We start from the raw sequence: 16,736 nt of genomic DNA on the forward strand, positions 1-16,736 counted from the left end.
GGGGGGCATGGCATGCATGGGAGATTAACTGTTGGCAGAAAGCATCAGAAGAAAAACCTACCAATTAAATTGTGCTGCCCAATAAATATTTTCCATTATATGGTAGCCCAAATCATCGAACTCGAATCAAGCTCGAGCATACTCAAATTTATTTGCGAACTTCGAAGCTTCCATAAATTTAATACATTTATATATACATTGGAAATTAAACAAGTTAATGAGCTCGAATATAAATTATCTTGGTTTTTGAACTTCAAGCCACCAACTGTGAGAGTTTCGTGTCAACATCGGCTTAGTTTAAAAATGAAAATGAACTGAACAGTATTCAGTTTCCAGACTTGCAAAACATAAAATCACTTTCAATAAAATAAAATATCTACACAATGAAGACAGTAAAATGATAGAATCTGCATTACTTCTAGCCGTTGAAGAGAGAGCTCAGAAGAACGAAGAGGAATGAAACCTTTCTACCAAGAACATTCAACCATCTTTTCAATCAATGCCTTAATTCGTCACCGATGACCTCAGTGTTGCAAACCGGACATGTCTGGAATGAAGAAGCAGAACCAGCTTTGAGAAACCGTTTAAGCAATAAGTTCGAGAGAAGAGACCAAATCCAACAGAATGGGAGAGACTCAAATTTACAAACCAGCGAAACCAACTTGGAATTATCAGAAAAGCATTTGGAATGAAAGAGCAGAGTTGTATTTTCTATAAGCACTCAGTGCGAAATTTACCTTGTTGATGCTAAGCCATTTGGAGCCACAATCAGCATGGTAGGCATGTTTGCATGGCAAATTTATTTGGCGGTCTCCTCGTTTATATCGCATTTGGCAGATAACACATCTGTTTTTGAAAAAAGAATACATACCGTTACAGTTTAGAAACAGAAAATTCGTCGTTTGTGTGGCATTTTGCAAATAATACATCTGTTTCTGAAACAGAATAGACTATTACAGCTTACAAACAGAAAATTCTACGAAAATAACGATTTAGAATCTCGCAGTTTCATTTATTGATAACTGAATCAACTAAAAATAATTGCCACAGTCCGGACTATTATGTTATTGATCAAGTCTACCAAGAGGCAGAGGAAATCAAGAATTCAGTTTGTCTTTTTCATAAAATACCATTTTCTCTTATTCTACCACATTCCACATATTGATCAAGTCTACCATGTCCATACTTGCTTTGTTCAATTTTTGTTTTAATTCAATTTTGCTTGATTCATGCTAGTAAAAATTCATAATTAAAAATTCATAATATCAATAGCATCACAGCAAGAAGAATCTTTTTTATGTGCTGATGTAAAGCCTTTGGATAAAATAACTTCCTCACATGCCAGAAGTTATCAATTAAGAAACAGGGATATCATTTAGTCAACAAGAGAATTTTATTCAACACAGCAAGGACGACATGATTAAAATAAGAAACTATGACTATGACAAAAGAAACACATGCACAGATAATCACCTGTCACCAGATTTTCTTCTTGAAAAAATTCCCCCAGATTTGTGTTTTGATGTTGGAAGGAGATCGATAACATCTTGTGAGAGTCCTCGACTTTGAGTTCCAACTGCCTCTCCTAAGTCAAGCAATTCCTACATGGATAAAACATGAATCAGTGGATATAATCCACGTAAATGATTTGCTCTCTCAGGCTAACTTAAGAAAAGTGGCCTCGGAATGTAAATTATGTGTTTTCCAGCAATAACTTGTAAGGCTGTGGTTTAAAGTCTCTTCAGAGCATGATGCATAGTGCATTCAGAAGACGTGGAAATGTCAAAATAATAATAGTGATAACATAGCATCTATTTTTCTTTAATTTCATAGGCCAACTGTAATCCTCCCATTCAACTTCATAGCATCATATCTAAGCTGAGATCGTTTGCTTTACAGTCATATAGTGTGTTTACAGCCTTAAATAGCCAGGTTAAAAAGGAAAAAGTCATCGTACGGGAGCAGCCCTCACATTAGAGTTAAATATTCTTTCAATAAATATAAAGATGGAGAGTAAGGGTTAATAAAGAAAAGCTGTAGAGGAATGGATACAAGGCAAGGAGGATTCCTCTACCTCATAAGTCATGTTATCAGGGTCAATATTATCTTGCCATGTGACCTGAAATAATACAAACAAAATATGAACTTTAAAAAATAACGCAGAAAGCGACAGGGCTATCTATAGTTATTTAAGGCGCAAGCCGCAGTAACGCACACAAGTATCCTGTAGCCTGAGGCGCAAGATGAGACATGCGTCTTATCAAAGTAAGGTGTGTTAAGCATAAATTGTTAGAATTCACATATTTAAGGTGAATTTAACTAAATTTTATATACATAGCAATAGATTTCACAGAATATTAAACAATAATTAAAATTTTAAAAAAATTCATCAGCAAATACACAATGTAATTTTTTTTAAAAAAAATCAATTACCTAATCGTTAGCCCTATTTGTCTTCTTAAAGAAAACTAGATGAAAATTTGGATAGATCTTGGAATTAAATTGCATTAAAAAAAAAACATAAAGAAAAAGAGTGATGGCTAATATACTCAAGTACCTATAAAATAAAGAAAAATAAAAAAAACAAAAGAAAGATAGTACTGGAACAATTAAAGAAGTAATATAGAAGCACTGTAATTGAAATTACAAAGAGAGGAAAAATATTAAGGCTGTGCGGATTAAAATTAGGAGAAAGACAGTGCTCTGCCTTTAGAGATTGGTGGAATAAAGTTGGCCAATACATACATGCAAGGTTTTCAAATAGTTAAAAGGTTACGGGCTTAATCTTATTGGTCTTGAGTTATGTTAAAGTGGAAAAAAATTGCTCACAAACAATTTTCACAGAAGCGTGCTTTTTCTCGCCTCAGAGGCGTGCGCCTGGGCTCGTCTCTTGCAAGGTCAGCGCCTGGGTGGTTACCCAAGGGCGTAAGTTGCACCTTGCGCCTAGGCGGCACGCTTTTTACAACTACGTGGATATCATGTATAACAAAATGTGGAAAACCAATCAACAGTTTTAGGCATTAAGCCATCAGTATCTATCATTATCCAAGGTCGGTATGCAGAAAAATTGTTTCCAAACCTTTCTGAACATACTTCAGTTAATAATGAAAGTCATGAATGCACATGCAAGAAGATGGAACTTGTTTTTGACTCTACTTAAATCTTTTTAGGGGAAGAGTATAGTGATGACGGTCCCTTGACGATCTTCAAATTCATCTGATTGACCAGAAACCATTAAAAAATTTCATCAGTTCATCCCATGCATCTCCGGTAGTAAGAAAGAATTATGGCTTCACAGTGAATTAAAATCGAATCAAAACCGATAACTTAAAAGAAAATGCATAGATCTACACATATATTCTAATTGAATGACAAAGTAAAAAATAACACATATGAGAAGATTTAATCATTATAACTAAATCAAAACGTCGATTTTTTTTTTCAAAAATCTCTATTGCCTAGCAGTTTATGATAAAAACTATAATAGAAGATATAAAATTTATACAGATGATTACAATAAAACAAAGACAAGATATAATACATTAGAAAGGTATAAGAAAATGCATACATGTGATGAATTATATTTCACAGAATTGAAGTGTAACATATTTATTAGCTCATAAGTTATATCACTTTGGATTACAGTTGTGTGAAAATTTGACCTTGTGTTAGATAATTATTTTTCTTGTACATTAGAAATGATACTCATGTTAAATTAACATCGACCTTGATTCGAGTATATTTTCAGAATATGAAATTCACTTTTGTAAATTAATATCAAATTTTACATTTTTTCAATCAAACAGGATTCCATCGATATTCTGCACCCCTGGCCTCCAAGGTCCTAGACACCCCATGTTTGTGTTGCTTTTAGTTTCTAATATAATTCCAAGTGTCCATGCTTTCGAAACTCCCAAAATCTTAATCTTTATGAAATCCAAAACTTAAACTCAAGGTTATCTAATTTCCCTACCAAGAGAGCAGAAACTATGTTTTTCTCAGCATTTCTATAAATCACAAATCCACAGAACAAATAAGACATTCAACTTATGTAATGGGTTCCAGATTGCTCAAGCGTAGAGCTCACGCCGTTTAGTATTTGTCATTCATTTGAATACAAACATGTTCAACCAGGATAAATTAAAATGCTAACCTGAGTATCGGGATCATCTTGATTATTTGTCGCACCTGATATTTTGGAAACAATGAAAGAGTGCGTTAAAAAAGAAAGAAAAACAACTTGCTCAGAACTCGAAAACGGGCAAGATAAATCAAGTCTTTTCAAACTAACTTGATCAATCAAATTAACCGTTCACATCATCTGGAAATGAAACAGAAAATGAAAACGAAACTTACTTTCCTCCGCAATAGGATGCACTATGGAAACCATATCTTGTTGTGATGGTATACCTACTGCAATAGATTCTTCTGCATTCATCATTAAAGGGTATTCCCAAGCCCTCCGGCTAAAATCCACTCCTGGATTTTCTCCGTAGCCACCATAATAAGACGTACTTTCTGAACCAAATTCATACGAAGAATTCATATGCATTGACCAATATGCAGATTCCTGAACAAAAGGCGGACAGTAAATTTCTTCATCATCTAAATTGATATTCAAATCAGTATAGAGAACATCTGATTTCGAAGCAACTGAATACCCCGAGAATGAACCATCAAAAATACAATGTGGAGTGATTTAAAAGGCCTCGTGTGATGCCCAATCATTTACAAAGTATCAGCATTGGTACACAGTAACTTTATTGTCTAAATTGTGGTCTAGATTCTATAGAATAGAAGAAAATTCTTAATTAATACCAACATAATTGATTATCTACGACATTGCCTCCCCACAAACCCACAAGTCCCCTCTTCCTTTTGCACACAGCACTTGTCATTCCTGGGAAAAAGATAATCGTTGTGCAAGTACAAACATAACAGAAGAGTAGGCATGTTTTCATCCATAGAGCGAGAAGTGCTCGATTTCAAATTCAAATAAGGAAATCACCTGATCATTCATCGGTCCCATGTGTACATAATGTGCCGCCGATGAAGCGGCCCCAAAGAAATCCATAAAACCCTCAGAGACAGGGTAAGGACAGCCGCCATCCGTGTAATCCCGATTTTCACTCATTTACGTAATCAATAGTTATCAGGCCAAAAAAGATTTTCACTGAAACTCCGAAATCCCACAGCTTTCACTGCAACATTCCCCAAAGTTCCGCACCCCAGACAATCACTGAATGAAATACACTATCCACGAAAACCACAACCCAAAAGGCCACCACAAAGACAAAATCTTCAAGAAAGAACCACAATCAGAAGAAACACATTATGCTCCCCATGCAGTAGTAACCACACTCTCTCACACCCCAGAAAACCAGTCGAAGAAACAGCATTGAAGATTTTCAACTCACAGGAACAGGTTACGCGCGACGATGTACCGACCCATTGAAATTTTCCAGCACCAGAAGATGATTCATTCAGTCACACGCAGCGGATGTGCGAGTGCTTGTTTCTGCAGCTTTGGCGGACTTGAGACACACGCCTCCCCCTTCTCTTCTCATCTCATTCCCACCATTTTCGTGTATTTACGGTCCTCTCTGACTGTCTCTCTGTCTCTGTCTGTACTCGCAAACAAAACTGCTATGAAACTCACTTTTAATTCTATTCTTCTTCCATTTTACTTTCTTATTCTTGTACTAAGTCATTAATACATTAACACAACCTAACCTCGTATTTAAATATGAGGTATCGATGATTTATAACTCATATAAAATTAAGATTTTAAATTTCATATTTTCGTAGAAGCGAATAAAATATCGGTTAAGATTGGAACTTGGACATAATTCAACCTCAAAAGCTTGTCCAAGACCTATATATACAACTTCCAGGTATGCTCAAAGAGATTGTAGAATGAACATTTGAAGCGTGAAAGTTTACAAATAACCCAATTATGGGCAAAACGGGTGACCCAACTATGGACAATCCAACATATATATATATAACGGTAGAACCTGAGCTCATACCATGTTAAAATTGGAACTTGGATCTAACTCAATGGACACCATATATATAACTCTCATGTATTTTATCCAATCAACGTGGGACAACTAACCACGTCAACATAACATAAGTAGAAAACATGTTTCACTGGATGATTTATAATTTGTGAACACAGTTTCGCGTTCTGTCTTAACCATAATAATCATGTTCTCAAATTTTTTTAAACAAAGTCACACCAAAGAGACAACATATGGTTACTTTTGGTGGCGAATGCTTTATTTATTTGTAATAGTGAATAGTGATAATGCATACTTACTGTATTTGTCGTGTATATAATATGGGACATTATACCATGACTTTGATATATTATTATTTCTTTATAATAAATGAGGTCATGGTATTTCTCCAGACATTGATAATATTTTCTTTATTATTATTATTGTTTTTATTAAAACTTTAGTAACGATTATAACAAACTAAATTTTTATATATAGTTTTATTAATTGACCTAAAATTTAAAACCAAGAGAGCACAATTTAACTTAATTTAATAGTGTGTCTTTTATATTGATAACATAATAAAAAAAAATTAAAAAGGAAAAAAGACAAAATTGAGAGGCAAACGGGAAATAAGCATGTGAATGTAAAGCCATGTTCACAGCCGATGACAACCATTGATGTCAAAATCACACACGATCCTATCAATCCGACACGGTTCAAGTCGAAAAAAATCAGGTTTGGGTTTATGATTTTCGGATTCGGGTCAGATCGGGGTGGGTTAGGTTCGGTCAACCCGAGTGGGTTGACAAAATTTTTTTTAAAAATAATTAATACATATTGCCTATATTTTTATACACTGTATGTCTAAAAAAATATTTATTGTATATTTATATCATAGATTTTTATAAATTAATATTTATTTTGAACGTTTTTCATTTTTTAAACAATTGTTTATTTAATTTAGAAAATATAATTTATTTTTCTACAATTAAATTTTCAAATTTAAATTATATATATGAAGAAGATTTTGTTATTGTGTGTTTAAATTAAAATATTATTATTATTTGAATTTTATTTAATTTTTTTAAAAAAATTCAAAATCGGGTTGATCTGATTGATTCGAGTTCGGGTTCGAGTTGAACAATTTTTTAATAGAACTATTGTTCGACCCGACATGACCCACCGGAATTGACACCCCTAATGAGAACTGTGCTCGGAGCCGCATTCACAGGAAAAAAAAGAACGAAAAAGGTGGTATTAATTATATATATCAAATAATATATAAATAAAAAATTACAAAAACTCTTATAGAACTATCACATGAGTCAATTTGATGAGATTTATACGTAATCCGACTCGATTCATGAAAAATATTATTTTTTATATCAAAACATTACTTTTATTTTTAAATATAAACCGTATTACGAATATAAATTCGTGAAAATATAAATTATTTCTAATTTTTATCTTTCTTTCTAATATTATCCATAATTTCTTAAAACTAATACTAAATTAAATCATGCATTTATCTGAAACTAATTATATAACCAAATATTTAAATTTGGACTTTTGTAAAACTACTTAAAAATTTTAACCATCTAATTAGCCGATAAACAATTAATTATCAAAGTTGTTTTGGTTTGAGGATTTCAAATCTATAAAGTTCTCTTAGGGTGACCACTTAGGTGAGTTTGAAGTTTGAACCGATGAATCGTTTTTAAAAATATTTTCTAATTATTTTCAATAGACATAGAATCGAACTTGTAACATTTGCTTTGTATGAACTTTCTACTGGGATATCAACTTAGGTGTTATAATTTATTTATATTAATCAAACTAATATATGCTATGATTTTGATTATTCGATACTACATAATCCTGATTGTTGGTTAATCGTAACCATAACTATAACCATAACCGTAATCTTATATTGTTGGTTAGCCGTAGCGATAATCATAATCATCATAACCGTAATCATAACCATATAAAAGGTATGATGTGAATCATGGTCATATATATATATATATATATAATGTGAAGACACTCTTGCTAGGTCCCCACAAATCCCAAGTGTTTGGTCTCTCAAAAGTTGATAGGATGGAGATAATGTCGGAAAGTTATTTGTTTCTTTGTAGTATTTTATTTTTTCAATATTTTCAGGGTTTCTTGAGTTCATGCATTACTATTTTGACTGCCTTGGAAAGAGTAAAAAACCATTTCTTTTTCTAAAAGATTGGCGTGTTCGTGTAGTGTTTATTAAATCTATACTGTGGCATGCACAACACAATCTTCGAGTACATGAATTGAAAGTTGAATAATTATAACTGTTTTTTTTTTAAACAATGGTAGCTGACATAAATTCGATAATTTAAAAGATTTGAGTTATATATTATTTTTGTTAGACTATTTAACGTAAAAAACCAATCGAAATAACCCATGATAAAAGAATTCAAGAAAAAAAAAACTTAGATAAGTGTTCATACAAAGTAAAGGTCTAAGGGACATCGAAGTATGGATGCAACTCAAAAATACAAAGTACATCAAAATAGAAGACTCGCCCGAAGATAACATGGAATATTATATAAACAACCCAACGAACTTTAGTAGGAGAAGCAAAATATTGACTGATCACAAATGAACCTTAGCTATATTTGGACATGTGGGTAGTCAATAAACCAAGTTAACAACAATATTGTGATGCAAAATATGATCTATATGTTGGATCTCGGTTTTCTACAGACCCAAACGCAGCGAAAGTTTTAAAAATTTTATTTTATTTTGACAATCAAAATATGTTTTACTTTAGGCGCTCGTATGATTATATCATAAACATTCATAGGATGTTAGAAAATTATACCTTTGTGAATTAATCACGAGTCTCCAACTAATCTGGTATAAACGGATTAGCTCTTGATGAATCCCTACGAACATTCTTCAATCTCCTAATCCGGTCCACGACTGAAATATTTATTCATCTTCTAAATCGCACTAGAAATTTAGAAGAACTTTTACGTAGAGATGGAACACGAAGAAGAAATCGACTCAATACAATAAGCCGAATTTTTCTTGCAAGAATTGAAAGAAATTTCGAGAGCAGCCCCTTTTTGAATTGGGAAGAGCCGAAAAATTTTTTTCCCAACTTTCGGATGCCTCCTTTTTGTTATTCTCGAAAATTGCATTCCTTTAGAATAAAATATTCTAATTATATATCTAATCCATTATTTACTTAATTAATCCAATTAATTAAGTAAATTTAAGATTCTATAATGCATGCCTTATCAAATGCAATCTCGATGCATATATTATGGAGGCTAGGTTTTTAGGTCTCCCATTTTATAAAACATCTATGGCCTAATTAACATAATAAAATAATTGGACCTATTTAATTAACATTAATGGGCTTGGTTAATTAATTGGACTAGTCCAACTAGTTTAATTAATTAATCAAAGTCCATTAAACTTTAATTATTTAGTATGTTGGACTTGTACTCCTACAAACCTATTTGAACATACTTACCACCAATTTTAATTTAATATTTAATAAACTCAACTTTTGAGTTTAATAAATTAAATCCATTATAAATTCAGCATTTGAATTTATTATATAAATTGTAAATTACAACTCCTTGAATTTTATCACCTCCAATATTTAATATTTAATAAACTCAACTTTTGAGTTTAATAAATTAAATTATCAAATTTTATAAATTCAACTACTTGAATTTATTTTCTCCAAATTTCATAAATTCAACTTCTTGAATTTACAATCTCATAAATTCAACTCCTTGAATTTATTTTTCTCAAAATTTAATTATCATAAATTCAACTCCTTGAATTTACTATATAATACAAATTCAACTTCTTGAATTTATTTTCTCAACGGGAACAAACGATTCAGTGCTTGTGTGACCCTCAATGGTTCAGGGATACAGCTAGCCGTAGGTTTACAACTCTTTGTGATTCAGAATAATATTTATTCTTATTCGGGCTTACCCTAGTTAGCCTCATTCATTTCATCAACACCTTGATTAAGAATGTCATAACTCATTTCTGATTGCATCCATCGGATCATGGTAAGAGCGTCTAGTAGCATCGCCCCATGATCCCCTAGGTATCACTGATAGTGCCTGCAAGAAAAAGTCGATTATGATTAGCGTACAGTACGGTCCCTTCATCTCATATATCCCGATCGAATCTGCAACCATTGGTTCATCGAGGGTTGCATAATAATTCGATAACTATGTGATAACTTTAATAGTGGCATCGCGTGTACTATTGGAGAACTCCTTCTCCAATATACATCTCATACTCTGGCCAGAGATTCCATGCACTATTATTTCATTAGATCACATAGGATATCCACACCCGCAGGTGAGCGGTGAATCCCCGACTACAATGCACTGGCTCCTATATGTGTCATAACTGTATCCAACCTCGCCACCTGATGACTCTCCTGGAGCCGGTAAACGAGTCAAAGCACAGCCCTAGCATATAGAGCCTCAGTGTTGTCCCGGGTCGTAAGGACTAATGGTGTACAATCATAACCACGGACTTATCCTCTCGATGAATGATAACCACTTGGAAAGTTCGAGGGAGGGTTGTTAAGTATAATCATCATATGACTACCCATCTGCATGTTTGGACATCTCTATGCCCTTACCAAGAAACGCAGTACACAACATCACAGATGCTAGTCTCGAGCTCAAGCGGTCTTTATCCCTGTTTTAGGCGGCTGAATCGACTAGGAACGAATTTAAAATATGCAGTGTTTACAAATGAGTTTCAACATCGAATTACGATTCATTTTTATTAAAGCATAATCAAGGACTTTATCTATGCTGTTTGCATGGGTATACAGATAAAGTATAACAAGACCATAAAAAGTTAAATTATATTAAAATAAAGATTGTTTATTTCACTTGAGTCAATAAATTCCCTAGCCAACCGTTGGCTTGCAGGGCATCTACTCTAACAATCTCTCACTTGCCCTAGAGCCAACTACCCTTAATCACATTGCTTCGCGATGCTTTTCAAACAATGGTCCTGGCAAAGGCTTTGTAAGTGGATCAGCAACATTATCTGCAGAGGGGACTCTTTCAACTGATATGTCTCCTCTTCCCCACTATCTCCCGTATGATGTGGAACTTCCTCAGTACTGGTTTGGATCGCTGATGAGACCTTGGTTCCTTTGCTAGCGCAATGGCACCAGTGTTGTCGCAGTACGACGGGACTGGATCAACTCCATTAGGAATAACGCCCAACTCTTGGACAAAATTTCTCATCCAAACTGCCTCTTTGGCTGCATCAGATACAACAATATATTCAGCATCAGTGGTGGAATCCGCAATGGTGTCTTGCTTGGAACCTTTCCAAGAGACAGCCGCACCATTAAGCATGAATACAAAGCCAGAGGTCGATTTCGAATCATCTACGTAACATTGGAAGCTAGAATCAGTGTAGCCTTCCAATTTCAATTCTCCACCCCATAGACCATGAACAAGTTCTTAGTCCTTCTCAAGTACTTAAGATCTTTCACGGCCTTCCAATACATTGGACCAAGGTTTGCCTGATATCTGCTTGTAACACTCAGAGCGTAAGCAACATCAGGACGTGTCTATATCACACCATACATGATACTACCAATGGCTGACGCATATGGAATTCGTGTCATCATCTCTATATCTTCATCAGTTTTGGGACACAAAGCTTTAGATAGAGTAACACCATGACACATTGGTAAGTATCCTCTTTGAACTCTTCCATAGAGAATTGCTTTAGAATGCTATCGATATAAGTGGCTTGGATGAGCCCCAGCATCCTCTAGATCTATCTTTATAGATTTGTATTCCCAATACATATGATGCTTCACCCATGTCTTTCATGTAGAATTTATTTGCTAACCATATTTTAGTTAATTATAATAATCCTACATCATTCTCAATGAGCAGGATATCATCAACATAAAGTACAAGGAATGTCACTGCACTTCCACTAACTTTCTTGTACACATATGGTTCGTCAGGATTCTTAGCAAAACCAAACTCTTTGATAGTTCTATCAAATCTGAGGTTCCAACTCCTTGACTCCTGCTTGAGATCATATATTGATCTCTGAAGTTTGCATACCTTATGCTCACTTCCTACTGATGTGTATCCCTCAGGTTGAGACATATAAATTTCCTCTTTGATGTCTCCATTGAGGAATGCAGTCTTTATATCCATTTGCCATATCTCATAGTCATACTATGCTGCTATGGCTAGTAGTATTCTAATGGACTTAAACATAGCAACCGGTGAAAAAGTTTTCTCATAGACAACTCCTTACTTTTGAGTATAACCTTTTCCAAACAGTCTTGCTTTGAAGGTCACTACCTTCCCATTCGCCCCAAGCTTTCTTTTGTAGATCCATTTGCATCCTATGGGAACGATTCCCTCAGGTGGATCTACTAATGTCCAGACTTGGTTTGAATACATAAAGTCCATTTCTGACTGCATGACTTCAAGCCATTTGGTTGAATCAGTATCAGATATTGCTTCTTTGAAATTCATTGGATCACATCCAACACAAGACTCATCATGGCCTTGTTCATGAAGAAGCGTATATCTTGCAGGTGGTCTAATAACCCTATCAGACCTTCTAGGAGCTTGTACTTCGACTACTGGTTGTTGGGGATTAGGTTCAACTACTATAGTTGAGGGAGTATCTTGAATTTCTTCAAGTTCTATCATCTTGCCTTTTCTATCTAATAGAAATTTCTTTTCCAAAAAGGTGGCATTTCTTGAAACAAACACTTTTGCTTCATTGGGATGATAGAAATAATATCCAACAGAATTCTTTGGATATCCTACAAAGTAGCACAAAATGGATCTACTATATAATTTGTCTCCCACTGTCTGCTTCACGTAAGCAGGACATCCCCATATTCTCTTGTAAGAATATTTGGGAGTTTTTTCCATCCATATCTCATATGATGTTTTATCAACTGCTTTAGCATAGACATTATTCAACAACATTGCCGCAGTTTCAAGCGCAAAGCCCCAAAACGATGTAGGCAATTCAGTGAATCCCATCATGGATCGAACCATGTCTAACAAGGTTTGCTTACGATGTTCAGAAATACCATTCAATTGTGGTGTTGCTGGTGGAGTCCACTGTGAGAGAATCTCATTTTCTTTTAGATAACCCAAAAATTCAGCACTCAAGTATTCTCCATCTCGATCAGATCGAAGTGTCTTAATACTCCTTTCTAGCTGGTTTCCTACTTCAGATCTGAATTTTTTGAACCTTTCAAATGCTTCAGATTTGTGTTTCATAAACATAAATAAACCCATACCTCGAATGGTCGTCAGTGAAGGTAATGAAGTAGGAATGCCCATATTTCGTGCTAACACTTAGCGGGCCACAAACGTCTGTGTGGATCAAATCCAATAGACCATGCGCACGTTCCACGTTTCCATCGAATGGAGTCTTGGTCATTTTTCCTTTTAGACAGGACTTACAAGTAGGTAGAGAATTTTTGTCTGACAAGTCAAACATGCCTTCTCCCACTAGCTTGTGCATCCTTCTTTGGGAAATATGACCTAGTCTAGCGTGCCATATTTGTGTGGGATTTGAATCATCTAACTTTATTTTGTTTGTTGTTGAAATCATGTTTACTTGGACATTCACTTATCATTTTCAGAACATTTCTGGCACATATAATTTCTTATGTCTGGACTTCATGCAGTGAAATAAATATGTTCTAACTTAGCGGGCTTTGTAGGCCTTTTAAGTGTCTTTCAGAGTTTGCCTCTTATTGGGATTGTTTTTCTTGTGAGGGCAGAACATTTCTTTCCCTTACCTTGTGGGCCATTTTTCGTCCGACGAGAGGCCCATTATAAAAACAACAATTTTTTTATTTTATGGTGATATCATAAGTTATAAGTGTATTGACTAGCTCTTCGAAGCTATCATCTATCTTATTCAAATTGAAGTTCACCATAACCCCGTCAAATGAGGAAGAGAAAGACAACAAATTGATATCATCAATTAATTTGTTAGGAATCACATATTCCAAGCCCATCACATTCTCAATAAGCCCAGTCATATGTACACCACGCTCATGGGCCAAAGCCCCATCTTGCATGCATGTAGTCATGAGCTTGTAAAATGGTATGCATAGTTTCATGCACCATGCAACTCTTGCACATGCATTCGAATGTCTGCAGCATTCAAAATTTCCTCAAACTGTCCCTACAGTTCATTTGACATAGAAGCGAGCACATTACACTTTAGCTTGCACACTATGGTCTCACCATCTTGCATCCATTGTCAGTTCAACAAGACTGACATTAGTGTGTATGTCATTTTCTCAGAATTTAGAACAATTTTTCCCAACCAGTCTTGAAAATTAGATTCGATTAGCTTGTTGATAATAAAAATGGATTACGTGACGAAATCGAAAATATACTGATATGGAAACAGAATAATGGTTGCTGATTATTTTAAAATAATTTTAAGATATAAAATATGGATTTTATTTTATAAATCTCCCTCCCACTATTCTGACATTTCCACCACCCTCTGATGAAAAAGGGAAATCGTATTTCCTTAGTGGGCACGTAGAGTCCAATTAGCCAATTATAATCCCGAATAATATCAGCCAATTATAATTTCTAAAAGGTAGAATCCAATTGCATCCCTATGCAACCTCCGCGTGTTTTGCCTCACGTTTAATAAGGACCCAATAATATGACACCGTTTATTTTCGCGTGTCAAACCAACCCATCAATATTGAATTGCAGTAGACGGTCGCCATGAGTTCCCCCAATGATATGAGCCGAAGTCATGGGAGTTTCACTCAATTCACATCATATGTCCGATGGAAGTCACAGCTTTCCGGCGTACATGCCTCCCCAATAATATGAGCCAGACACTGTCCGCGGGTAGCGATCAACATGCAACCACGGTTGATGGAGGGCAAGGAAAAATTAAACTCTTTTAATTTTTACTTTTTCGGTTTGATATAAATTTTGAATCTTATTCAAAATGAGGGATTTTAATTTCAAAAATTGTCTCATCATTTTAATTTAAAAATCGCGTGCCACGAGTTTGCATGTTTGCCGGATTCATGCATTTATGTTATTTAATATACATACATGCATACTACTATATATCGCATATATCATAATATGACATTCAACAATAAATAAGGATGATCGATCGCCAACACTATTAGATCCATGTGAGCCATACATGGATCCAGGTCCAAACCTAGGTAAATGCAGGGATGCAAATGCAACTATTACAAGTGCTTCCAATATTTTACATGTCTTCATCTCGTTCATCAGGCCCACCATCTTCTAGTCTTGATATCCCATTATTTCTAATAATTACATTTAAATAGACATGGCACATAAGGGATACATCTCACGGGGGTGGGAACGGGCCATAAATCAGGCCCACTTTAATAATATCAAATATTAAAAAAAACGAATAAAACAGTAAAATATCCTAACATACACCTAACACATTGGTCAAGGCTCTCGATCATCCTTCATGCATTTAATATCAAATAATAACATCAATTTAATTAAACAATTTAATTAATTGATAAATCATATATCTAATAATTTTATCGCTAACCACCACAATTATTAAAGAATTTAATAAATTAAATAAACAAACCTTTATTTAATTTCCAATTAAATCAATAATAATTGATTTCTTGTAAAACTCATTTTACCATAAATAATTAAAATCATATTCTAATTTTTTATTTTACAAGAAAATTTTTAATTTTCCAAAAATCAATTTTCCAAAATAAAAATTGAACCAATTTTCAAAAATATCAATTTTGTCCAAAAATTTGAAAAATCAGAAAATTACACCCTGGGCCCAAACAATTCAAGCCCACCATTCAGCACGCTTCCCGAGACGATCCTGGGCAGCCGCCCTCGCTGCCCGAACGCTTCGGGCAGTGGCGGCAGCCCCTGTGCGCACAGGCGCGCACAGGTGCTCGCGGCGCCGCACGCTGCGCCGCGCAGGGCGACGCACAGCGTGCGGACGTTCCGCACGCTGCGCCGCTAAGCGCGCGCACGCTGCGCGTGCAGCCCTGCGCGCGATCTGCCCGGAACAGTTCCGGGCAGACCGCGAAATTTTTTTTTTGTTTTTCCGAAAAAATAATTTTATGGTGCATCAATTTTTCTGAAAATTTTCTTGTGTGGTTAGAAACAAATTATTCAATATAATTTAAAATCATACGATTCAGAAAACCTGGCTCTGATACCACTGTTGGATCTCGGTTTTCTACACGCCAAAACGCAACGGATGTTTTAAAAATTTTATTTTATTTTGACAATCAAAATATGTTTTACTTTGGGCGCTCGTATGATTATATCATAAACATTCATAGGATGTTAGAAAATTATACCTTTGTGAATTAATCACGAGTCTCCAACTAATCCGGTATAAACGGATTAGCTCTTGATGAATCCCTACGAACATTCTTCAATCTCCTAATCCGGTCCACGACTGAAATATTTATTCATATTCTAAATTGCACTAGAAATTTAGAAGAACTTTTACGTAGAGATGGAACACGAAGAAAAAATCGACTCAATATAATAAGCCGAAATTTTCTTGCAAGAATTGAGAGAAATTTCGAGAGCAGCCCCTTTTTGAATTGGGAAGAGCCGAAAAAAAATTTTCTCAACTTTCGGATGCCTCCTTTTTGTTATTCTCGAAAATTGC

At 34.7% G+C, this 16,736-nt stretch overlaps 1 protein-coding gene across 1 annotated transcript; it reads right to left on the reverse strand.

Moving 5' to 3' along the window:
• Window positions 1–224: 224 nt before the first annotated feature.
• Window positions 225–5,638, reverse strand: LOC142553688 (E3 ubiquitin-protein ligase BIG BROTHER). Its single transcript, XM_075664128.1, has 7 exons — window positions 5,009–5,638; window positions 4,357–4,570; window positions 4,154–4,188; window positions 2,075–2,119; window positions 1,474–1,601; window positions 738–846; window positions 225–547 (listed from the first exon to the last, which is right to left on the reverse strand). The coding sequence occupies exons 1-7, from the start codon at window positions 5,132–5,134 to the stop codon at window positions 497–499; spliced, it is 708 nt and encodes a 235-aa protein (XP_075520243.1). The 5' UTR covers window positions 5,135–5,638; the 3' UTR covers window positions 225–496.
• Between the last annotated feature and the right edge of the window lie 11,098 nt (window positions 5,639–16,736).

Source organism: Primulina tabacum, chromosome 8, assembly GCF_025594145.1.
Source record: "Primulina tabacum isolate GXHZ01 chromosome 8, ASM2559414v2, whole genome shotgun sequence".
Taxonomy (NCBI): Eukaryota; Viridiplantae; Streptophyta; class Magnoliopsida; order Lamiales; family Gesneriaceae; genus Primulina; species Primulina tabacum.

Excerpts from the sequence above, each read along its gene's own strand:
- LOC142553688 (XM_075664128.1), bottom strand. The coding sequence starts at position 5,134 with ATGAGTGAAAATCGGGATTACACGGATGGCGGCTGTCCTTACCCTGTC. Across the intron at positions 4,189-4,356 it reads GCATCCTATTGCGGAGGAAA|GTGCGACAAATAATCAAGAT; the intron begins GTAAGTTTCGTT and ends CCAAAATATCAG. Across the intron at positions 2,120-4,153 it reads AAGATGATCCCGATACTCAG|GTCACATGGCAAGATAATAT; the intron begins GTTAGCATTTTA and ends GTATTATTTCAG.